General features: G+C 50.6%; 2 protein-coding genes and 1 non-coding gene across 3 annotated transcripts in view; 2 read left to right on the top strand and 1 right to left on the bottom strand.

Annotated features, from left to right (window-relative positions):
* Positions 1 to 4,961, top strand: part of ZCCHC14 (zinc finger CCHC-type containing 14) — a 48,575-nt gene extending 43,614 nt beyond the window's left edge. The window contains exons 10-13 of the mRNA XM_059481165.1: positions 746 to 873; positions 1,209 to 1,349; positions 1,419 to 2,885; positions 3,821 to 4,961. Of these exons, the coding sequence (XP_059337148.1) occupies positions 746 to 873; positions 1,209 to 1,349; positions 1,419 to 2,885; positions 3,821 to 3,876 (1,792 nt within the window). The 3' untranslated portion in view covers positions 3,877 to 4,961. The remainder of the gene's footprint in view (positions 1 to 745; positions 874 to 1,208; positions 1,350 to 1,418; positions 2,886 to 3,820) is intronic.
* A 3,075-nt stretch (positions 4,962 to 8,036) lies between these two features.
* MAP1LC3B (microtubule associated protein 1 light chain 3 beta) lies at positions 8,037 to 16,734 on the bottom strand. Its single transcript, XM_059481166.1, has 4 exons — positions 16,606 to 16,734; positions 14,109 to 14,164; positions 11,718 to 11,824; positions 8,037 to 9,519 (listed from the first exon to the last, which is right to left on the bottom strand). Exons 1-4 carry the CDS (start codon positions 16,643 to 16,645, stop codon positions 9,345 to 9,347), a joined length of 378 nt encoding a protein of 125 aa, XP_059337149.1. The 5' UTR covers positions 16,646 to 16,734; the 3' UTR covers positions 8,037 to 9,344.
* Positions 16,735 to 25,105: 8,371 nt separating this feature from the next.
* Positions 25,106 to 25,178, top strand: TRNAM-CAU (transfer RNA methionine (anticodon CAU)). Its single transcript has one exon. It is a non-coding gene; the product is annotated as a tRNA-Met (tRNA).
* The last annotated feature ends 172 nt before the right edge of the window (positions 25,179 to 25,350 follow it).

The following is a 25,350-nucleotide window of genomic DNA, read 5'->3' as shown; positions in this document are numbered from 1 at the left end:
CACATTGTGTTTAGGTGTTTTTAAACTTGTATCACATTTCTTGCAAAGATTTTGGGCTTCCCTGGGCTGTTGGGTTTGCAAGCCCAGGGGATGCACTCCCAAAGTCAGGCCTCTTTTCCCTAGCAAGTGACAATTTTCTGGCTCCCATCCATGTGGATGGAGCACAGCTACTTCAGGAGCTGCCTCAGTGTCCCACAGTGACCCCAGGCAGCTGTGACAGCCCTTTGGGGACACTGATGCAACAGATTGTCCTGGTTTTTGCATCTCCACTCACAGGAAAGTGTTTATTCTGCAGCTACTGCTGTTCCTTAAAAAGCAATTAGAAATCCAAATCTCTGCCCATTTTTCAGAGCTCCTTGGTAGCGTTTATCAGCAATCTTAGTTTTTCCAGAGTTTGTTTGGAAAAGGAAAACTTGGGGCTGTGTTTGTTTTCTCTTTGGGTTTGGGATGTGCTGACATAATATGTGACAGAATTTTAGAGTTTAGTCAGAGTTTGGTGATGTTTTACCCTGGACAAATAAGAGCATAGGGCTGTAATCAGATGGCAAATAGTCCAGCCCTAACTGCTGGCAGTTCTGGTCAGCACTGCTGTGATTTCCAAGTGTTTCCATTTGAAATGGGCACAGCAGCAGTGGATTGTTCATTGGGCTTTTTCTGCTTTGGGTTCATTCAGAAATGGATTTATTTATTTGTGTTTTAGCCAGTTTCTGTCTCTTCATGCTTCTCTCCATCCATCACCCTGTAGGGAGAAGTCAGAGAAACGGTGCCTAAACCCCTCCACACCTTCCTCAGTGACCAGCAGTGGGGTGGCCAGGGTTCCCCCCACTTCCCACATGGGGCCCATCCAGAGTCTCCGGGGCAACCACGCTGCAGGTGAGGGGAGCAGGGGACACTGCTGTGCCCAGCTGTGCCTGCACAAGGGTCACCTCACTCCTGTGCCCAGCTGTGCCTGCACAAGGGTCACCTCACTCCTGTGCTGCTGCTTCCCCGAGCTTTATCTCCCAAAAGCCATTGGCTTAATGGGGAGCAAGCAAACTGTCTGATTTTGGTGATTACTGGGGGTAATAAAATGCGATTTTCCCATGGCTCTGGTGGGAATGGGCAGCCGCTCTGTTCCACCTGTGATGTGTCCCTGTAAATGCTGAGCACGGCCTCAGTGTCCTGCTGAGGTGCTGTCAGTGTCACCTCCGTGTCCCCTGTGCCCGCAGAGCTGCGAGTGGACGTGGATCAGGCAGCCCACCCCCTGCCCAGGGAGGGCAGCTCCTCCGAGTACTCCAGCTCCAGCTCCAGCCCCATGGGGATCCAGGCGCGGGAGGAGAGCTCGGACAGCGCCGAGGAGAACGAGAGACGTAAGCTGAGCCCCGCGGCCGCGCCCCCTGCCCCGCCCAGGGCTGTCCTCACCGCCCCTCTCTCCGCAGGCCTGGAGCTCCACCTGGACGCCGCGGACAAGGAGAAGCCGGTGATGCTGCTGAACCATTTCCCCTCGAGCTCTGCCAGGCCCACGGCCCAGGTGCTGCCCGTGCAGAACGACGCTGGCTCGGGCCCTGGCGGGCACCACGCGCTGCCCATGCAGATGCTGTCCCCGAGCCCCTCACACATGGCCCCCATCCGCATGCTCGGCTCCGTGCACAAACCCGAGCGCGGCTCCGCCGACATGAAGCTGCTCTCGTCCTCCGTGCACTCCCTCTTGTCTTTGGAGGAAAGGAATAAAGTGTCTCCCGGCTCGAGGGGCAGCATCAAGATGGAGAAGGGCTTTGGGAACGCCGTGGTGGATGTCATGTCCGCGTCCTCGCCGCACCAGCCCCTGCAGGTGCTGTCGGGGGGTGCCGAGAGCAGCTCCCCAACGTCCACCATGAACTTTGGGCCTCGCACCAAAGTCGTCCACGCTTCCGCTCTGGACAGAGTGATCAAACCAGCCCAGCAGCCAGGACTCATAGTGGAGACGAGCACGGCTGCCACGGTGACGTCCAGCACAGTCTTCCACGTGGCTCGTCCGCCCATCAAACTCCTGGTGTCGTCGTCTCTGCCCACCGACTCCTCCATGGCCGGACAGACTTCCTGCTCCAGTAATATGCAAATAACGGTGTCCCCTGCAATAATCAACCCCCGGACTGCTCTGTACACAGCCAACACCAAAGTTGCCTTTTCTGCCATGAGCAGCGTGCCCGTGGCGCCCATGCAGGGCAGCTTCTGCGCCAACAGCAACGCGGCCTCCTCCAGCAGCCACCCGTCCCCGTCCTTCACCACCATGGCCAACCTGCCCAGCTGCCCCGCGCCCAGCTCCAGCCCCACGCTCTCCTCTGGCGCCGACAACAACTTCTACAGCAGCAGCAGCAGCAGCAGTAGCAGCAGCAGCAGCAGCGGCTCGGCCGGGAGCGTGCCCGTCCCCAACCAGAACCACCATCACCACCACCACCAGCAGCCGCCGCCGCAGCCCCCCGGCTGCATGGTGTGCAGCTCCTGCGGCTGCAGCGGCAACTGCGGCTCCAGCGGCATGACCGTCAGCTACGCCAACTATTTCCAGCACCCCTTTTCAGGACCTTCCATGTTTACTTTCCCTTTCCTGCCCTTCAACCCCCTGTGTAGCAACGGCTACATCAACACGCAGCAGTACAACAGCAGCACCACGTTCCCCGTGGTGCACACGGCCTACAACAGCGGCCTGGCCCCCGACTCCGTCATGGCCGGCCAGTCCACCTTCGCCGTGCCCCCCATGCAGAACTTTATGGCGGGCACGGCCGGGGTGTACCAGGCACAGGGGATGATGGGCAACGGCAACGGGTCAAGCCACAAAAAAACCGGGAACCTCTCCTGTTACAACTGCGGGGCCAGCGGGCACAGAGCTCAGGACTGCAAACAGCCACCCATGGATTTCAATCGGCAAGGTAAGGGCTGGGGGGACACACGGGGTCCTTTCCTGGCTGTAGAGTTCAGGCTGATGTTTCCAGCCTTTCATTCCTTTCTTCGGGATTGTTTCCTTTGTGTCAAGTTATGGCTGATGTTTCTTCAAGTGGCTCATGGCTGCATTTGGATGACCCTTTGGAATGCTTGTCTCTGGGTTTAGAGTAGGATCCAATCCAGAGTGTGGCCTTGAGACCAGCTCCTGGGGTCTGATGGTGTCTTGGAGTCTCTGGCTTGTAAAAATATTTTGTTATTAAAAGTTGATGGTCTGAGCTATTGGCAGATTTTAGGCAGTCCCATGAGGAGGACTCAGACGAGGTCCTCGGGTGTGCTCTGTGGGGTTGGCACTGTTTTTTAGGGAGGGAAGAAACCTCCAGGAAGGGAGGGAGCTGCTGTGGACAGGTTGCAGCAGAACTGCTGTTGCTGCCTCTGCATTGTCAGCCAGATCAGCTTTGGTCATTATTGCAAGTTCCCCTGGAATTTTAGAAACTGAAATCTCTGATCCTCTTCCCTTCCTCCCAACACAATAACCTAAATGAGGAATTGCTGTTCAAACCCTCCTGTGAGGGTAGGCAGGCCCTGGCATAGGTGCCCAGGGAAGCTGTGGCTGCCCCTGGTTCCCTGGAAGTGTCCAAAGCCAGGTTGGACATTGGGGGAGCACCCTGTGCTAGTGGAAGGTGTCAGGGTTAGAACTGGACGGGCTTTAAGGTCCTTTCCCACCCAAACCATTGTGGGATCCTGTGATTCCATAAAACAAAATTGTGCCAGCCCTAAAATTGCACAGCCAAGCTCCAGCGATTCATTGCACGGCTAGGAGGCAGCAGGTTGGTTTGGGAGGCCGTGGGAGGAGGCAGCAGGTTGGTTTGGGAGGCCATGGGAGGGACTGATGTGTAACCCTGTGTCCCTGTCCCTGTCCCAGGTACGTTCAGGCTGAAGTACGCCCCTCCCTCGGAAAGCCTGGACTCCACAGACTGAGCTTCCCCAGCTGGCACCACGATGCTGTAAAGCCATGGAGAGCGACGGAGATCGAACTGCAAAACTGAGACGTCCAGTTGCTGTTAAGCTTAATGTATTTTTTAATCCAAAGGTGCTTTACTTTATTAGACTAGGTAGAAAATCTAGCGTAGGGGTGCAGCCAACCCAGTTGTGATTGCCAAATTCAAGCTTTGTTGTTGGAACTCCTGACTCGGTGTCCTCGGAGCGATGGATGGACAGATGGATGGATGGATGGATGGTGGAGCTGGCCAGCTGCAGTTCCTGCTGGAAGTACAACATCCCCTGTACTTTTTTGGCTGGAGAATGTTGCCACAAATGGACTTTTCCAAGGTGAAAGGCCTGACTCCAGGGCAGCTGTGTTCTGAGGTGGAAGGTAGGAGTGGCCAGAAGGACTTTGGCACCCCTGGGCTAGGTAAAATGTCTACTTTTTTTCAAAAGTGATCAGGCACTAATCTCTGGGATTTTTAAGGATTGCACTACAGAAGAATGTAAAACTCTTCAAGCTTTCTGCACTTTTAGCAGACAGTGTCACTCTGAGACCAGTGCAAGAGGCAAAGAAGTTCCAACCTTTACAAATTGGCACCAGCAGGCTTACGGGACTTAATTCCACAATAAAAATCCTAAAAAGTCTCTTTTTTTCCCTTCCAAAAGAACACACACGGCAGTTTCGGTTCCTTCTGGAAACAAACTCGTGCTTCATTGTCTCACCTATTACTAGCTAGTGCTGGCTTCCCAGCACTGGAATAAACTTAGTTTCCAAGGGTCCAAGTCCCAGAGACTCCAGAGTCATAAAAGCTTCAAGGATATTTTCCTGTAATACACAAAACCTTTACGTCCTGTTACTGTATATAGGTCTCTTTCACAGAAACCTTATTATTCTGCTTTTGTAAATGAATTTTAAACCATCCTAAAAAAAAAAAAATCAAACTAAGGAACTCTGGCAGCAGAGTTGATAAGCTTTTGCTTTACTTTATATAAAATACCCTTTGGCTCCTACCCCAGGATTCAGGAGTGGTGGGAGTCAAACATGTAAAAGGTAGTAAAAACTTCATTATTATCAAGACTTGGAAGGATTTCTTGTCGGCCTCCTTCGTTGCAGTAGGTTGTAGATGAGTAGCTTTGGTGTTAACTACTTAGTCCATCATTTGTGGGTGACAAATCTAAATTAGGACTCGAGAGGAAGCCAAACCCATCTCGAACTGCTAATTTGAAACACTTTGGTCCTGTCTGGTTGAAAGAAGATCCTAATCCTCATGGCTCTCCCCCCTGGGAATATGACAGCATTAAATGGGTGAGGCCTCCTCTGTAAAAGTGTCTGACAGAGAGAAATTTGCATCCTGTAATTTGGGAGACACCTTTAAAGTCTGAAGCCTTGTTTACACTCGGAGGAATTCCTTACGGCAGGATGAATCCATAGGATTGGCTTGGGAAGTCCTCTGGCAGCAGGAGGGTGTGGAGCTGCCCCCAGGAGCTGGGGCTGTGTCAGGGGGGAGCTCAGCCCTGCCTGGGCCCTGCTCATAGGAAAGGGACATTCTGGGCCATCCCTGTGTCCCTGCCTCTCCCAGGGCAGCCTCAGCCTGGTGGGATCACGAGCATCAGGAGAGCCTCGGGAATGTGGGTGGGCAGAACCCAGCTGGGCCAGGGAGGGATCCAGAACCTCAATTTGCAGAACAAACAAACAAACAAACAAACAAACAAAGATACTTTTATTGCTATGCAATAAGAACCCCCTGATTTGTGTATCCCCAGCCCAGCTCCCTGTTGGCTCTGCCTGCGTTTGAGGACGTTCCCTGTGTTCCCATGAACAACCTTCAGACCTACAACACTAAAGGGATGAAAACTGACAATGCAATTTACTTTGCCTTAATGAGCTCAAGACAATGGTAGGAACAGTCTGTCCCACTGCATCATGCCCAAGGAAAACGTGCAGTTCCATGTTTACTATTTGCAGCTTTGAGGGTCTCTCCAGTGGCCTGGAACATGTGCTGAAAGCCAAACTTAGTGTTATTATTATTATTGTTGTTGTTATTATTTTTTTCACTTTTTTTAAACAGTATTTTAAAATTGTATTTAAAGAAACTGTATTTCAACACACATGTGAGTGTTCAAAAAACCCTCTTGAAACAGCAAAAAACAGCAGCAGCAAAAAAAAAAGTCATTTCTGTACCAGTTGTGTTTTGTTTTACTGCCCAGGGCTGGGCACAGTTGTGTCTGATCTTCCTCACAGAAAAAAATCATATCAAAAGGACTGTAAAACTGAATGTCTGTCCAGCAAATTGTTTCATTCCTTTCTCCAGAGCTTTCTTTAGGATCCTTTCCTGTGTGTAGAGTTCAGGCTGATGTTTCCAGCAAACTGTTTCATTCCTTTCTTTGGGATTGTTTCCTTTGTGTCAAGTTCTGGCTGATGTTTCTTCAAGTGGCTCGTGGCTGCGTTTGGGTGGCGCTTTGGAACGGTTGGGTCTGGGTTTGGAGTAGGATCCAATCCAGAAGGACCTGGAGGCAACACGAGTGTCCTGAGAGGAAAATCTGGTGAGCCAGCAGCAACCTCAGAGCCTTCCCCAAATCCCAGCGAGCTGGGGCTTCAGACCTGCCAGTGAACACCCTCCACTCTGAACCCACAACAACCAAAGTTGGTAAGTCCGAACAGAGCACCTTAATTCCATAAAATTATCCTTAATCTCTTCTTCAAAGGCACAAATCCATCTTTTTACCCCTAGAAAGCAAGGCAGCTTGGGTGGGAATAGTAGAGTTCCAGCTGCCCTGCCTGAAGGAACCAGTTCTTAAACCCTATTTTTGTACATTGAAAGATGGAGATTTCAAAGAATGTTATTTAGCCCTATCTTTGTCCTGCAAGTATAAAAAGAATTAGTTCTCCAGATGGATTTCACTGTGGAATGGGAATGATTTTTCAGTGTAAGAGGGAAGGGAATCCCCAGTGATCTCCCTGCAGGGGCAGGAGAATCAGTGAGGAGCCTTTCCCAGGGGAGGGAGCAGTGGGTGGGGCAGTTCCAGCTGCATTTTCCATTTGATGATGGAAAGACTCGAAATAGGATGGAATTTCCAGTGAACTCCTCCTCACCCTGCAAATTAAGCATTAATAGATATTCTGGGCTCGACCCTAACAGGGAGTGCAGAGAGGGAGGAGAGGGAACTGAGATACTGATCAGAGGGTTCCACCTGACTTTTATTGAAAACCACATTTGAACCAATACTAAAGTTTATCAGAACTGGTTTTTATCCAAACCAGCTCTGTCACACTCAGTTTTTTGTGAAAAATTTTCATTAAATCTTCATTAAATCTTGGCAAATTAAGCACCAGACTTCCCAAAGGAAGAGTCCAGCACCAGGCCATGGCCATGTCCCCAAATCCCAGAGAAATCCAGGCTGGGGCACCAGGCACAGCAAAGCTCCTCCCAAAGTCCTGCAGGGGAGCAGAGCTGTGCCAGAGGGACCCTGGGAGGGCTGGACTGGGGCTAGTCTGGAACACCTGGAAATGGGATGAATATGGGCAAATCTGGACAAAAATCCACATATTGGAGTTTGTGAGAGTAGGAATCACTTTGGCTGGTTGAGGCCCCACAGCTCTTGTAATAAACCCTTGGAATTACCCATTTGTTCCCTGAAATTTTCCTGATGTACACAAGAACTGTGTTGGTACTGAAGCAGAAAGCAAATCCCATGTGTTTTCAAGTGCAGATTAACAGCTTCTCTTGGACATAACTTTCCATTAGGAATGAAGGAAATTCCTGCTCCATTTGAGCCATTTCTTTTACTTCGATCACTTCTAGTATTACAAATTCTGCATGTAACTTTATAAATATTTTAAATAGTTTTGTAAATATTTAATATTCAGCTAATTTGATTTTGAATTGTAAATGTCAAGTATTCTGGTATTGGGATTTTTATGTTTTATTATACTTTGTTAAAAGTTAAATTGTACATTTTTAGAATGTTTTTATCTGAGTAAATTTAATGTATGGAAAATAAAGAGTTAAACAGAATCCCTTGCTATTGGCTTTCCTTTTAAAGGGATTCAGCTGTGTGGGGGCTTCTCCAGCTTGGCAGTAGCACAGAATTATTTTTAATTCCTTTAATTATTTTGCTGTGAAAACGCCTAGGAATAACCACATGAGCCGGAATTAAGTTGGGATGTAATCCATCCATATCAGCACTGTATTAATTTTAAAAAAGCAACATTTGTATCAGTCGATCACGTCGTAATTACAAGTACAGTTGTCAGTTATGAGTTAAACGAGTTCTTACACGAACAGAACTAAACAGAGAACAAGCTGCATCGAAAAGTTCACGTCGGAGTAAAAACACAAAGGACAATAAAAAACGGGCAGGGGGCCCCGGGAAAAGGAGATGCATGCAAAGAGTGGAGGAGGTACGAGGTGAGGAGGTACAACGCGTGCACCCCGCGCAGTGCCAGGCGCTGTAGTATTGCTTCTGTCCCCGCCAGAGCCGGTGACACCGGGGACACACGGACACCGCGGGGATCCCGCCACGCCTTGCTGACAGCCCTAGAGAAACACAGGTTATCCCACGGGAGAGCTCCCCTCTGCACAGCCTGCTCCCTGCCCGGGACACAGGAGCCTCCAGCCGTGCCACAAATCATTTGTTCGGCAGCTCTGGGCAGCCGCTCCCGGCCCTGAGCTGCTCCTCCCGACTGCCGACCTCCGGGCCAGGGGCAGGATCCTATGGATCACTGGAAGCCAGCTCAGATGAACACACAGGGATTGGGAATTCGTAACAGACTGGAGTTTATTTCAGTGTTACCTGTCTGGGTGTGCATTTTACAGTTAGACACTTCCTAAATCTACGATAAAGCTGTGGTGTTTGGTATGAGTATTCCAGAAAGCGGCGCCGCCCCTGAGCGTGCGGCACCCAAAAACCGGAGACACAAAGAGTTGTCCTTCCCCAGCTCACCCCGAGCACTTGCCTTAACTCCCTGCAGCACTGACACGAGTCTGATGGAGCTGCAGAAGAAAAAGCTCCCCTTTGGACCATTAAAATGCATTTGCTCTCATGAGAAACCTTCCCATTTAAAACCAAAATTTTAAGGAATTGTAGGGAGAATTTCCAGCAAACTCATGCGAAACACTTTAGTTCCTCCCTGGTGCCTGCTTGCTCGTTAAAAGTAAATCGAGTGTCCCTTTCTCTGCAAGTGTCACATGCACAATTGGGCTCCTTTCGTCAGGTCCAGACCTGTAAATGTGCCTGTGTGGAATAATATTAGGGCAGGTTTCAAAGCTGGAGGTGCTCGTCTGTACTGTTTAATAGTCACAAACAAGGCAAGGTGAGATGAGACACCTGCTAAAGCAAGACTATGCTAAGGACTGAGAGCGTAGGTGACATCCGGTTCTTTCCCTGGGGGGTGTGTGGGGAAGAGTGGGGGTGATGGCCAAGGCTCAACCCAAATCCTGGGCCAGGCCCAGCGGCGTGTCCTAGGCGCAGGCCGGCGCTCCAAAGGTCTCCTGGGAGGCGTAGACCATGTAGAGGAATCCATCCTCATCCTTCTCGCTCTCGTACACCTCGGAGATGGGCGTGGACACGCTCACCATGCTGTGCCCGTTCACCAGCAGGAAGAAGGCCTGGTTGGAGTTCAGCTGCAGGCGCCGCCTGGGGAGGGGTGAGGGGGAAGGGGGACAAAGGACAGATGGCAACTGTCACAGACATCTTTCATGAAAAATCCTTTCCTTAGGATTTTTCCTCCTGAGAAGCTGGAGGCCTCAGGAACAAAATGTAAACAACGGAATGCAACAGGTGGATCTTTGATTGGCTCATGTTGGTTGTTTCTAATTAATGGCCAATCACAGTCAGCTGGCTTGGACAGAGAGTCCGAGCCACAAGCCTTTGTTTTCATTCTTTCCTATGCTATTCTTAGCCAGCCTTCTGATGAAGCCCTTTCTTCTATTCTTTTAGTATAGTTTTAATATAATATATCATAAAATAAAAAATCAAGCCTTCTGAAACATGGAGTCAGATCCTCATCTCTTCCCTCATCCTCAGACCCCTGTAAACACTGTCACAGGCAATGGACAGTCCTCAGCAGCAAGGTCAGAGCAGAGAGTCAGGGAATGGTTTGGGGTGGAAGGATTTCAATAAAGCTCATCTCATTCCAACCTCTGTCATGGGCACCTTTCCCTGCATGTCCCCACCCAGCCCTGTCCCTCAAAACTGGGCTGAATTGCTAAATCCAGGCAGGTGCATCCCCTGGCAGAGCCCTCACTCAGGGGCAAGGCTGCACTCCAGAAGGGCACTGAACTGGAGGGACTGGGAAGAAGCACCCCTGGCATAACCAGGGACCTCTGGCTGGCAGCTCACTGGAATGAAAACCCAGAGATCCTTGGGAAGATTGGGAAAGAAAGGCAGAGCTTCCCTGCAAAACCTGGGCAAGTTTTAAACTCACTTTGTCACCAGCTCTGTAATGGCCTGGGCTTAACCTTGGAGCATCTTGCTCCCTCTCCTCCTCTTCCCTTCCCAAGAGAAGCACGGTGGGAAGGGCAGGGAGCCACAGGCTGCACAAAGTGCCTGGCACAGGAAACAGCTGATTTCTGATTTCTGATTTCCCTTGGATCATTCCAGCTCGGGGAAATGGGTGTTCCTGCTAAACTGCCTCCTGCAGAGCAGGTCTGCAGAGAGCAGCTCTTCCCACTGGATAAACCAAGTGAGAGCAGCAGCTCAGGAGTGTGCAGCTGCCACCAAAGCAAGGAAAGAATAGATCAGAAGAGTTTCCTGCTGCTTCTACTCGCTGCTGAGGGGCAGCAGCAGCTGGAAACAAGGATTTATTTAGCTCCCTGGACAGGGACCCTCCCAAAGCCACACTAATCACTCCAGAGACAGCAGGCTGAGGGAAGGCAGCAGCTCTCCAAGGTTTGGGAAAGATGGGCTTTGCTGTGCATCACTGGAGCTGGCTGAGGCCCAAGTCTGGCCAGTACCAAATTATTTATTAACAGTAAAGCCAGAGAAAAAAGGTGAGAAAATCCTTCAGCCTGCAGTTAACCTCTGTGCCCAGGGGCTTTCGTGTTCCTGAGAAACTCTGCAAGACTTGAGCAACCTGGTTCCTGTCTCCAGAGCCCTCTCTGCCTTTCTGCCTCCGGCAGGAGCTGGGATTTGCCTGTGACAGTTTTTGTTTGGACACCCTGGACAACTCCACAGCCCGTGGCCTCCACAAACCAGCTCCTGCTGCAGCCTGACCAGCACAAAACAAGCTCTGGTTTTCTGCTCACTTCTGGAGAACCCTTCCTGAGCCAGCAGAGATGCACTTCTAGCAGAATTTCTGACCACACAACTTCCACTCGGGGCTGTTCCCCTCTGCCTTTCCTGTAAGCTGAGCAAGCAGCCAGGGCACAAACACTCTGGCCTGATCTGGGGTTTCCCAGGCCTCAGTGCTGTCACTGAGGGAAACCTCAATTCCCAAAGGATGCCAGGACATCCCAGCTCTGGCCCTGAGCCCAAACTCCCCTTCCCAGTGGGTGGCAAGAGGCAGCCACTCCCGAGGGGGACTCCATGGCAGAAGAGAGGAGGAATCCCAAAATAGCCAAGGCAGAAGGACCCACGGCAGCCAGGGATTCACAGCCCCACACTCCTCCTACAGCTCTGGGAATGTGATTTCTCCTGGAGGCAGACTACCAGCCCAGCTCTCTTCAGAGTGGGGTTTTTCCAGCAAAGCAAAAGGAAAAGCACCTTCTCCTGATTTGTCCTAGTGCTCATTAGATGGATTTTCCATTTAGACCTCCCAAGTGCATCAGGGGGGAATTAACAGAGCATCACAGTCTGAGGTTGGTCAGTTCACACTGGAATCCCAGCAATACTACCTGATAATTTTGATTAGCTCGCTCATGTTGACATGATCTGGCACCAGGAACTTGGTCTTATCCAAAACTGGAAGCTGCTTCTCCCCCTTGTACCTTTCAATGATCACCTGAGAAGAAACACAAAGAGCAGAAGATGTGAAAGGCAGGAACAGTGTCTGGTGCCCCCATCTCTCCCTCCCAGCTCCATTTCCCTTCATCTGTGAATGCAGCATCTCCAGTCTGAGAAGCAGCAATCCATGGTTGGGCGCAGTTATCTTAAAGGTCTTTTCCAACCCAAACAACTCTGTATTTCCATGAGAATTAATTACCTTCACGTGCTCCTCTGTTCTGTTTGCTAGAGCCACTGCACAGAGGGGTAACACACAGGGATTTTACAGCACACATCCACAGCTTCAGTGCAATTTTAAGAGAGTTCCTTTGCTGCAGTCATTTAACCCAGCAACAAGAAAATCCAAGGAAAGACCAAGCCCACTCCCCTCTAACACACTGAGAGGCTGACCAGGGCTTTGTGCTGCTGTACAAGTCTGACAGATCAAGCAGTTGTCTCTGGAATTTCTCCAGTTTCAGGCCATCTCTCTAAGATCCACCACTCCAGATGACTCTGCTGTTCCATTCACCTCCCATGGTTCCTTCTAATACATGAGAAAAAGCTACTTTGGAAGAGTATAAACCCTCCAATTTCCAAATTAAGGAGAAAATTTCCTCAAGCACGCTCAGGAACCAGTAACTCTGCCAGGACTGCTGTGCAATAACCACTTAATTCACAGAGAAACTGCAGATTTCCCAATTTAAGGAACACCCTGCCCAGCAACTGAGGGTAGTTCCTGCTTTAGAGAAGTGATCTCAGAACTCGTGTGCTCCTGTTTCCAGGGCCATGTGGGGTTTGTTGATTTCCAGTCACCAGGAGCTACGTGACACCAGTGCCTTGGATCCTCTCCATGCTCACGGGGTCTGGCTCTGTTGATCCTAAAAAGCTGCACAGGTGAAGAGATGCTGATTGAATTCTACCAGAGAAAGAGCCTGACATCACTCTAAATAAATGCTGGCTCATTCTGGGTAACAAAGCCCCACTATTTTTAAGCAGTAGATATTTCTAACAGCAGAATGGAGGATGTTGACAGCACAGGAGGGATTTATTATCTGGTGTGACATTGCCACCTTATCTCATGCAGAACTGCAAATGACAATAACGAGGCAGTGACTGGCCCAGCAAGACTCCAGGGAGGGAGAGCTGGGAGTTTGCATCACCACATCTCCAGCAAGTTCCTTAGGTACCTCTGAATTTTTGGTTGGAACCTGGCCATGGCTGATTTAAAGTGAGGGTTTTGCCATAAATCCCTGGCTTTCAATCTGTGGTCACAGAGCTTGGGGACTATGGCTAAGTGGTCTCTGAAAGGTGAGGGAAAAAGCAATATTTGTCAGGAAACAGATTTGCAAGGAAAGCACCTTTTGGGAAAATGAAACATTCCAAAAAAGTCAGAAAATCTCTGCTGTGAAGTATTCCTTGTTCCAATTCCTTGTTCCCTGCCCAGCTGCACAGGGAAGCAGCAGTGGCAGCTCCAAAGTGAAGGAAGGAGTTTAAAGCCCAAGAAAAGCTGAAAACCTTTCAGTTTCTGTTTCTACAGCAGCTTCTGTCAGTGAGCTTGCTCGGGGAGTGGGGACAGTTTGCAGCAGTTGGTTCACAGCAGAATTTCCACACACTGGGGTCACCAAATCCCATCACAGAGCCCAAGGCTGAGGGTCCCATTCAGTTCCCTCTGCTGAAAAACTCATCAGTGACAGGACACAACCCATGCCTTTTGCTTGAAGGATATTCTCTGCATTTTAACTTTGAGGATGCAGTGAATAAAATAAAATACAAACTTGGGCAGCATTTGGAGCTGAGCAGCTGAGGAGTGACAGGGTGAGGGGTGACATCCAATGTGAGCTGGACAGCCCAGCAGCATTCCTGGAGACCTAAGCACTGGCCCATCCCAGGAGAAAAGGATTTTTTTCTGATAAACAAATCCATCTCTGCCTCTGCACTCCTGTCCACTCTTCTTGCTGAGCCTCTGAAGACTCTTAATTCAGAGAAGAAAACCACAGAGAGAGGAGCTGAGTGCTCAGGAGGACCTCAGAGCTCAGCTGGGGTGTGGTTTTGTTCCAAGTTACAAAACACAAGTGCAGAACTCCGGAAATGCCACTTCCTGCAGCCCCTGAGAGCATCTTGCTGCACCACACCAATCGTGAGAATTGCTGCTTGAGAATGCTCCTGAAATCCAGGCTGAGCCACCCTCAGCTGCCAGGTTCTCATGTGGTCTCCTCAGGACAGCTCTTTCACAGCTTTCTAACTGCAAAAAAAGACCATCAGGCTGGAAACTGAAGTAAAAAAATTAAAAGAACTGGACTTACTGGTATTTTAGTGGGATGCTGATCCCGAATCAGTCGTACATCTTCCACTCTTTGTTCTGCAAGGGATTAAAAAAAAACTGTTTAAACATTCACAGTTAATGCTGTTATTTCCTTATTTCTCCACCAGTGAACAGAGGGACCATGTGTCAGGAAAAGCCAGAAGAGGAAATTCAGGCAAAGCAATTTCCAAATGGGCCAGCATTATCAGGAGTACAACCTCTCCTGTGACAGCTGATCCCCTGCTCCTTAAGCCAAGGTGACAAGCACTGTGTGCACCTGCCAGGCACTCCTACAAAGTGTTAAAGGAGATCCTTTCCTCCCCACACCCCTCACTTGCTGCCCACTGAAGCACACATTTCACCTCACACAGCTAAGGCCTCAAATTACACCACCCAAATGAACAACTAAATACCCTGTGCTATTTCTGTCGGGTCCCAGAAGAGGAAATGGTCAACAATTATTTGAGCCCCGGGACTGGCCCAAGCCTGGCAGCATCAGCTTTCCTTGTGTGCTCTCCTGTTACCAAATTCCAGGTTTTATTTTGACTCAGCCTCACCCATTGTTGCAGGAGCTGCTGGACCTACACGTTTTGCCCCTCTCTGTGCCAGTTTTCGGGATAAAGTTCAGCTTTCCTCAGACAGGAATATTAATAGAACAGATATCATGAACCTGGCTAAAGTACACGAGGCAGAGTAAACAGCCCAGCTGCTTTCAGGGGCTGCCTCGTTTGTCTGTCCCCTGCCTACTTTCACATTCAGTGAACTCAATTTTAAGCCTCTCTGCAGCAGGACGGGGCTTTCCAGGCTGTTTTCAGGTTCCAAACAGCTCCAAGAGAGATGATTTAGCGTTGCATCACGCCTTGAACGCACACCTGCCCGGGGAGAGGAGCACTCAGGCCAGCTCCTGTTGGAATGCTAATGGCAGGACACTCAGCAATAACATCCCTGTGTCCGTGTTTGTGCCCATGGAGCACATCCTGCTCGGGAGCCCGGCAAGGAATGCAGCTCCCTGAATCACCGTTGGGAGCTGCAGGTGAATCAAGCAGAGCTCAGGCAAGGAGCATGCGAAGCCTTCACCTGAAACCACCTCACATCCCGAGCCACATTCCCACAGCAGGAGCGCTGCAAGGGCACAGAGCTCCACCTCGTTAAAACACTTCTTAAGATTAACCAAAAACACAAAAGATGCGTGGAGAGAGTGAGACCAACCATCCACCTGGCGCACACTGACTTTTCAGCTGGAACGGGTTTGTTCACAGCAATGTTATTCAGCAGAACTCCCCGGAGTAGAAGGAACATAAACCGGGCAAATCATGGAGATTATTGTGTGTGGTGTGTTCAAAACCAGGCCCCAGTCAGGCACAGATAAACACTGTTCTCTGACGACAGTAGTTGCAGTGGCAACTGCTTGGCTGCCATCCTAGCTGAACTTTATACCTGCAACAGAGGCTGCTGACAGCCGATGGGGTCAGCAACAGTTTTGGAAGGCTCTGAGAAAAGGGGTGGCATAAACACAGACTTTTGTCAGACCCACATCCTCCCCTCTTCCCTGCAGGGAACTGCTCACATTTAGCACAACAGCCAAGGCCAGGGTGGGCACATCACAAAGCTCTCTTAAGCAGCTTGACTCTAACCCAAAGGCAGGAAGAAAGGAAAATCTGGATCAATTACTTCCACCAATTCCATCTCACGTACGGGATTTTATAGTTCATGCAGAAATAGGTTACGCTGCCAGTTCGCGTTACCCTCGCAGCGCTTGAGCCTCCCTCCCTGACACACATGGGCAGATCCCCAGCCCTTTGATTGCTCCGGATCCATCCTGAGCGCACACACACAAGCGTGCCACGGCTCTATCGAGCCTGCTCCTTCTCCAAAGGCACTAATCTCATTTTCCCAGCCATCATTACACAGCTCTTTTCGATGCCCTGCTCGTTTTCTGAGCCAAACAGAGACAGGAGCCACACGCCCCGGTGGAGAATTGCCCTCCCCGCGCCAGGCACCGGCTGCCAGCGGGGCTTTAACGCCGCTGCCACTGGCGCAGAGGCCGCCGGACACTGAGCAGACACCGGAGGGAAGGGCAGGCCCAGCTCCTGGCACACACACCGAGGATGTTTTCCAGGCTCCTGGGAGTTTTGCAGTCGATAACAGATGATGCCATGAAGAGATCTCCCCACCCCGAGCACAGATCTCCTCAGCCGGGCACAGCACAGCTCGCCACACCACAAAACCCCCATGTCCCGAACAAACAACCAGGGTAAACAACCCCGGAGCACGGGCCGGGCTTTGACTCCGCCGCAGCCCGGAGCAGGCCGGGGCACCGGGGCAGCCCCGGGCCCGCTCCGCCCGCGGGTCCCCGCTGTCAGCAGGAGCCGCCCGCGGACCCTCGCTGCTCCCACCGCCCTCGGCCCCCTCCCCGCCGCGGCGATCCCCCCGCAGCCCAACGGCACTGGCAGCTCCGGCTGGGCCGCACCCGCCGCGTCCCTCCCCGGGGCGCTCACCGAAGGTGCGGCGCTGCTTGAAGCTCTTCTCCGAGGGCATGGCTGCGTTCGCTCGGCCCGGGCCCGGCGGCGGCTCTGCGCGGCGGCAGCGGACACCTCCGAGTGCCGGCGCCCGCCCCCCGCGCCGCCGCGGCCGCTCGGCCGTCAGCTGACAGCGCGTCAGCCGGGCCCCGCCTCGCCCCGCCGGCATCTTGAGTGTGGCACGGGCCCCCGCCGGCATGGCCGCTCGGTGACACACAGACATGGTGCTGGGGGAATGTCACGGTGCCCTGGCGGTGTTCCTGCTCTGTGACACACGGCCATGGCCGTCTCGGTGCCAGGCTGTGTTGTGTTTAGTGACACAGCCACGGCCGCCTCGGTGCCAGGCCGTTTCCCTCAGTGACGCACAGCCATGGCCACCTTGGTGCCAGGCCATGTTCTCCTCAGTGACACAGAGCCATGACTGCCTCGGTGCCAGGCTGTGTTCCTCATTCAGTGACACAGCCATGACCACTTTGGTGCCAGGCCGTGTTCTCCTCCGTGAGGCCGTGTTCTCCTCAGTGACACAGCCATGGCTGCTTCAGTGCCAGGCAGTGTTCTTCATTCAGTGACACACAGCTATGGCCACCTCAGTGCCAGGCCGTGTTCTCCTCAGTGACACAGCCATGGCCGCCTCGGTGCCAGGCTGTTTCCCTCAGTGACGCACAGCCATGGCCGCCTCAGTGCCAGGCCGTGTTCTCCTCAGTGAAACACGGCCATGGCCAACTCGGTGCCAGGCTCTGTTCCTCATTCAGTGACATGGCCATGACTGCCTCGGTGCCAGGCCATGTTCCTCATTAAGTGACACAGCCATGGCCACCTCGGTGCCAGGCCATGTTCCCCTTCAGCAACAAAAAAGAGCAATGTCCCCAGGAAAGTGGTGGATTCCCTAATGTTGGGCATTCCAATATTCAGCCATCTTGTCTAGATGGTGCTTTTGCCAAGAAAGGTTGGGCCAGATGATCCTCGAGGTCCCTTCCAACCTGGTATTCCATTATTCCATTATTCCATGAACTCGCTGGATGGCCACCTTGGAGTGGCCCACAATGTCCCCTTCAACATAAACACTTTTCTCCATACAATAGTGCAAGTTCAATGATCTGTCACCAGTTTGCCTTCACATTGGCATGGATATGGGCAGAGTTTACACTGGAAGAACAAAATTTCAGGAGCAGGTGCTCCGATTCTCTTGGAAGGCAACCCCGGTTTCATGCGGTTTGTGAGGAATTGATTAAATCACAACTTCAGTCACAGATACCACGTTGTGAGTAAAACTGCCCAACTGTTTCCTGCTTAGCAGCTTTCTGACACAAGCTGTTGGCTGGAGCCTTTCAGCTGCATCTCTCTTTCTCTCTCTTTCTCTCACATTCATTCCTGGCACCGTGGTTTGAAGTTAAGGATGATTTTGCATCAATAGGGCACAATCTCACTGAACAATCCAAGGAACAGGGAGCTGTGACCAGGATTGTCCTTAGGGGTACATGGAGAAGGACAGCTCTGTAACCATCTTAGAGATTGTCAGTGTTTTTGCATTTTTGGGGTGGAGAGATGCATTGAAGTTGGAGTGAATCTCCACTCACACAAAGGAATGAGGGTTCATGACCTAATTTTGTGATTCAAGGTCACGCAGTTCCAGTGGCCTGTCATTACGAGGCCATTAAAGATGTGACTAACAAGGAAATACAGCCCTGAGGTGTGTGTTTGCTCTGTCCATCACATCACTGTCCAGGGATAGCAGGTGAGACATGCATGACCAGCAGAACACTGATACATCTGCAACTTAAAACACCAATCCCAAATTCCTGTGTCGACAGGACTCTTCTTTATTAAAATGCCTGCCTTTGGAAAAAAAAAAAAAAACACTTTCCAGGCTGATGAAATTCCACCATGCTCTCAGAATTGTGTCTGAGGGCTGAAGGCAGGAGGATGAAGCCACATAATGTTATTTTTGGGGTGTACAGGTGCATCCTGGTGTCAGGGCTGACAATCCCAGGCTCTGTGTGCCGTGTGGTTTGCATCCACAAGCCGACTGTTAGCAGGGCTGCAGCTCGGGCTGAAAGCATCCATATGGTGCTTGGGGAGAGCCACAATCAGAGTATCTGCTGACAGGCTGGGCTATCACATGCTCCTCTCATAAATAATCTGCGGAGACTGTGAGAAGGAAACTTAGATCCACACCGAGACTCGCCTGACCTTTCCCTCCTCGGCGCAGCCCTCGCCCGTGTCTGCGTGTCGACAGCACAGACAGTTGGCGAGTCTGGATTTGGGGAAGGTGTTAGGAGCAGTTGGAATGACAGCATGGACACAGCCTTTGGGATCAGCTCTGCCTCAGCACAGCTCCCCAGCCCTGCTGAGAAAACGCTGCTTTGGAAAATGCTTTGGCTTCAGCGATGGCGCTGGAACAGAGCCCTTCAAAAATGGAGCCACAGAGCGTTTCTATCCTGGCCTTAGAACACTTTATAAAGCATTTAGGCTGAGGAAGAGGAGACTTAACCCAAAGGGGACATTACACTGTCTTCAAATATGCAAAAGGTTTCTGCAGAGCGGGAGGGAATTAGCTCTTCCCTGCATGCTGTGGGACCAGGATGAGAAATAATGAGCTTACAGCTTGGAAAAGGCCATAGAAATTAGGGACTGGGATAAGGGTAAGAACTGTTGAGCACCAGAAGAAATTCCCTAGGAAAGAAATAGAATAATCACCTTTGGATGTTTTTGTTTAACGAGAAATTAGTAAAACATCTGCTCTGAAGAGTTCAGGGAGAATTGTTCTGATCTCAGGGAGAAGGATGGGGTAAATAATCCCCCACAGTCCCTGTCAGCCCTAGTTTTGCATGAGGCAAAGGAGATGTGATTTCCCAAATTTACCAAGCAGGTTAGAGCACAGGCTGGGTTTGGATTCCAGCTCAGATCCTCCTGTCTGCACCTAATAAATACTAATACTTAATAAATACACCAGACTAAATACTAAGTAAAAAACAATGCAACACAGGTTTTCCCAACTGTTCTTTCTTCCACAAGGTTGGGTTGGTGTTTTTTTGTTAAAAATCCAGTATGAACAGTGACTTCAACTTCAAACCATGGCTGATATTCCCAGCATTTCCCTTGGGAAAAACTCCCACTTTTCCTATTTTTTTCCCACATGAGCTCCCTCACAATGAAACGAGTGTATTTCACATTCAGAATAATAAATCATCCCCTCATTTTTCTGGTACAACAGAACTGAAAAGGCTTTTTTTTTTTTTTTTTTTTTTTTTTTTTCCCAAGGAACAGACAAAGCTGTTCCTCTGCAGTGCTGCACCCTTCCTGGAAGACAGCACTCTGTGTGGGGCTGGGAGCTCAGCAGCTGTCAGCAGTATTAAATTCACCAGGAACACAGAGAGAAAAGCCCCATAAAATAAAAGGAAGGACACTGTGCTGATAATAACTTGCATTTCAACCTGAATTAAAATACCTCCCCTTGGTTCTTTGCTCACAAATTGTTCTTATCGATCCAGCTCAGCTCAAGATTAATGTGGGTTTGGTTTCTTTATAAGTGTGCAGCTATTACCCAGCTGCTATTGGAGATTTTCAGGCAGAATCTGACTGTAGAGAATTGTTTGCAGGGCCTTAAAATAACTCTTCTGGGAAGTTTTCATCTTGAATTTGCCTCAAGATGGTGGCTGCCTTTAAGAACAAATTCCCACACTACAAATTTCACCTTCTGAGTTAGGAGAACTTAAGGAAAAAGTGGTGAGAATGGCCAAATATCTGTTTTAGGGGTAGAAAAGTGTAATTTGAGAGAAGTGAAGCTAGAGAGGAGCCCCACATTTTGCCTGGGTGGGTTTTCTCTGAGGTCTGACAACAGCTGAGCCTGTCTCTCAGTGGGAGCACAACACTTTTGGTTGGAATATCACATGTTCTAGACTTTTAGACATGCTTTTTTGTGGATGGCAAATCCAAGCCAACACACAGATGTGTGCAGTGTCATCACAAAAACATGATTTTCATTGAATGTTTGGCCAAAATCTCCCCCTGCAAGAAGAATTGCCCAAGACATTGCTGGGTACCATAACTGACGTCAGTTCCTGCTGTTCCCGCTGTTGCAGCAAACAGCTCTTGGCTGCAGGATCAGGTTTGAAATGGGAGATGCTGCTTGATGGACCACGGTGAATCAGTTGGTGTGAGCAGCACTGAGCTCTGTTTGTGTACTGATTTCACTCACAAAATCCATAACATCTTGGCGAGCAGCAGCGACAGCGCGGGAGGCAGAGCGGGGAAGCCGTGGAATAACCCAGCGTGGAACAAGGTCTTCCCCTGGATTTGATATCTCTAGGATTGAAGCAATCCCTCACGTGTTCAAATATTAGCTGAGCACTGTGTTGCCTGTGGTTCAGAAAGCACTGTCCTCACTGATGTTGAGAGGTTCTGGGGTTGCACAACCACAGAGCAGCAGCCAGGAATAGCACCCCAACACCTGACCCCTCCAGAGCAGGAGAATCCTTCTGCCAGCTGAGCTGCTCCAGGTGTTGGGCAGAGCTAAATTGTTCAGGCTGGACTGGAGCCAAATCTGGAGGGACAAGAACTGTTTGTGGCAGAAGTGTTGAGATGTCTTGGGTGACTCCAGACGCTCACAGCCTTTAGATCGACTGATTCCTCATGGAAGCAAGGACAGCACATTGAAGAAAGATCATACCCTCTTCCATAAGTCATAGAATCATGGGATGGCTAGGGTTGGAAGGTTGGAAGTGACCTTAAAAGTTTGGCTTGGAAGGGGCCTTTAAACTCATCCACTGCCAACCCCCTGCTGTGGCAGGGACACCTTCAACTATCCCAGGTGGCTCCAAGGGGACGCTTCTAGGCATGAGGCACTCACAGCTTCTCTGGGAACCTGTTCAGGGTCTCACCACCCTCCCAGGGAGGAATTCCTTCCCAATATCCCATCTATCCCTGCCCTCCTGCCCCTTAAAGAGAGGGCATGGAGCTCTGCTCTAAAGCAGAAGGAGGTGACCACTTCCTGAGCCATCAGCAGCTTTTCTGCACTGCTCTGGATTTCCCCTGAAGAGCCCAGCCTGTCCAATGCTGTTTGTCCTGCAAATCTGGTGAGATCAATGTCCACAAATCAAGGAAGTGGGAAATCATAGACCCAGGACAAGAAGAGCTGTTTTCCAGCTTAAAATACACACATGACTAAAACAAAACTCTTCAGCCTTTCTATTTGGGATATTCTCTCTTTGATGTGTCCTCCCTCCAAGGATGGGAGCAGTTTTTTAGGAGGCAGGAGCAGTCTTTGTTTTTTATTACAAAGCAGAAATCTCAGTGTAGGCTCCTGCCAAAAAAACATGCTGCAAATACTCTCAGTGGCAAACAGGGCTTGCAGACAGGGTTTGTTCATCTGTCTCGGCCTGCCTTGCCATATTTTTCTGTCCCTCTTGCCAAATGGAAAATAAATCATTCTGCCCTCTCTGTTCTGGTTATAATTGGCTGGATATGCCATCAGCTGCCTCGTCCCTGCTCAGAGCCTGGGAAGGCATAAACACTTCCAGGATTACAGAAAATGAGGACACTAACTTTGGGACCCATCCAAAGCCCTTTAGTGGGTGTGAAGACTAATTGGCTACAGCGAGAGCTGCATCAGCTCCTTAATTGCTGAGGGGAAATGAAACAATAACATTTCCCCTTTCCCTACATCCTTTTCCAAGAGCCCTGTGGTAAGGGCTGCGAGCTGCCTGCCTCAGACAGCAGCACTGGAGAGCTCCAGGCCATTACTCGGGAATGTTTTCCAAGGAAGGTGCTCAGACAGTGCCACAGAGGATGGGAGATGATGATAACGCACTTTTCCTGTTTTCCCTACTGTCACAAACAAAGCTGCTTGATTCAGATAATGGGTTTGGTGAGATAGGGGAGAAAGCAGCAATTTTAGGCTTTAATGACTGAAGTTGAAGGTGATATTCAGTTATAACCTCCCTGTTGCACACCAGGTGTCCATCTTCTGGCCCTCAAGGACCTTGGAAATTGGAGACAGCAATTGTTTCTCCTCTCTGATGTGATGAAGGGCTGGCATTCCCTCACTCTGTCCTGTTAGAAGGGAAAACATGGTGACTGGGAGCTCTGTGAGCTTTGCCTCAGGCTTTGCTGGGCTCTGGCTGGCATCACTGTGTGGGATGGAGGTGGGCACTGCCTTCTCCCTTTGCCCTTCCTCGTCTGCAGGAAATCAGCACGGGGCTATGGAGCTCCGTGGGAATTGGCATGGATTTGTGATGGGCCGTCCATCACAGCCCTTTCCAACCCTGCCTTCTGCTGGCTTGGACAGGAAGGGGGTCAGTGGGCCAAGGGAAGGCTGATGGATGAGAAATGTGGCTCAGCACCCATGGAGCCAAGGTGGGTGTCAGGTTGTAGGGGTCAGGTGGGTGAGGGAAAGGGGAGAAGGTTGTAGGGTGATTAGGCAGCAGGAACATTCAGTGAGAAAGGAGAAAGTTCAGATAAAAATATAAAAGCAAAAGAGGGGAAAGCATGTGTGTGCTGTAGACTGCTGTGGTTCTGCTCCAGGCAATGTCACCCAGGACATCTTTTGTTTCATTCACACAAAAATCCTTGCCATCAGTGCTTTCCCCTGTCCCCTCCATGAACCCGTCACTTCCTAAACAAACAGACATGACAAGGCCTTTGAAAGCTGTGTCAGAACCTTTAAGTACCAGCTGAGCATAATGTAAGGTGGGGAAAGGCAGTGGTTCCCTACAGGTGGAAAACAGCTCGCCGTATTTCCAAAGCCCTGATGTTTGCTTTACATGACTCACTGCCCATGTGCCTTGGTGTAGATGCTTGGAGCAGCTTTTTGTAATGTAATCAGAGCTGTGGGCACTCCATTTGTCCATCACTGAGGCCCCAAAGGATTAGCACAGCACTAAAAATGACACCTCATCCTGCCTGTGGGCAGAGTCAGGGGGTGGAATGCAGAGGTTCAGCCTGGGGAAGCTGAGCATTTATTCATCCCAGGGCTGGAGCAATGTTGTTTGTACCATGAGCCAGCCTGGACTCATCATGTCATCATCCCATATCCAGATCCTTGGCAATCAGGGTGTCCTGACCCTGATAACACCACCTGCCCATCAGACTCGTGGCAAAATCTGTGGGCAGCTCAAGCATCTCATCTGCTCTGGCGAGACCATGAAGGACTGTGAGCAGTAGGACAAGGAGGGTGATGCTCCCCTCTTCTCTGCTCTCATGAAATCCCACTGGAGCTCTGTGTCTATCCCTGGAGCCCTCAGTGTAAGGAGGATGTGGAGCTGCTGGAGAGAGCCCAGAGGAGCCAGGGAGCTGCTCCAAAAGCTGGGAAAACTCTGCTCTGCTGGGAGAGTTGAGGGTGCTCACCTGGACGGGAGAAGGCTCCAGGGAGAGCTCAGAGCCCCTCAAGGGGCTCCAGGAGAGCTGGAGAGGGACTGGGGACAAGGGATGGAGGGAATGGCTCCCACTGCCAGAGGGCAGGGAAGTATAGGATATTGGGAATAGGAATTGTTCCCTGGGGAGGTGCCCAGAGCAGCTGTGGCTGCCCCTGGATCCCGGCCAGTGCCCAAGGCCAGATTGGACAGAGCTTGGAGCACCCTGGAACAGTGGAAGGTGTCCCTGCCATGGCAGGGGGTGGAATGGGATGATTTTGAGGTCCTTTCCAACCCAAACCATTGTGGGATTCTACAGTGTCCAAAGGTGCGTTCCTCCTTCATCCTCTGCCATCTCCTTGCTCTGCAGAGCAGCCTCCCTGCAGCGATTCTCGTGGGCGATGCTCTCAGACTTTCTGCATCAATTAAATCTCTGTTTTCCCTTCTTCTGCCAGTTTGGGGATTTGTTGCTCGATTGTCATGGCGACTGCATCCGTGGGACCCTCACTGAGGGTGAGGCTCCTGCATTAGCATTCAGGGCAGCACTTCAGCCAGCATCACTGGGGACCCTCTTGTGCTCAGCACTCTCTGAGAGCAGGGAGCTCATTCCACTGCAGAAATCCCAGCTGACCAGCGTCTCTTCACAGCAAATGAGGCTGCCTCTAATTTTTGTTAATTATGTGGAAGCAATTTGATTTCTTCGTGAGCCTGTTGTCAGCACAGCCCTCACAGTCTATTCTTGGCCAGCAGGATGAGGATGCTTAAGAACCCCAAAGGACTCTGCAGCTGTTTTGCAGAACAACATGGAATAAAAAAGGAGCCATTTCCAAAATAAATAAAAAAATACAAAAAAAGACAAAACCCAAGATATTTCTTGCAGAGCACTGTGGGAAAGAGGAGCCATTTTCAAAAAGACATGAGGTCTGGCTGGCAGAGAAGCAAGGGAAAGAAGGAATGGGGGAAAGAACAATGAAACGATCAAAAGAGGTGCAGAAAATGAGATTTTTGTAACGAAAGAGGTTTCTCAGGCAGCACGCCGGAAATGGCGGTGAAGACAAGAGCACCAAGAATGGCCCGGGAAGGCGGAGGCCGAGAACAAGAGCCGTGCGCGCAGAGCTGTTTCTCGAGGAGCCTCGTTAGCGCAGTAGGTAGCGCGTCAGTCTCATAATCTGAAGGTCGTGAGTTCGATCCTCACACGGGGCAAAGATGGTTTCCTCCTTTTTTTTTCTCTTCCCTCTCCCGCAGCCAGACTTTTCCAAGGAAAGGGAGTGTCTGTTTTTTTTTCATGGGATTGGAGCAGGAAGCGTGGCGGGACGCGGCGAACACGGCCCCAGCCCCGCACCGGCCCGCAGCGCGGCGGTTACCGGGCACCGGC

The sequence above is a fragment of the Ammospiza nelsoni genome, chromosome 13 (genome assembly GCF_027579445.1).
Source record: "Ammospiza nelsoni isolate bAmmNel1 chromosome 13, bAmmNel1.pri, whole genome shotgun sequence".
Classification (NCBI taxonomy): domain Eukaryota; kingdom Metazoa; phylum Chordata; class Aves; order Passeriformes; family Passerellidae; genus Ammospiza; species Ammospiza nelsoni.
This window is presented reverse-complemented; position numbering and strand designations above follow the sequence as displayed.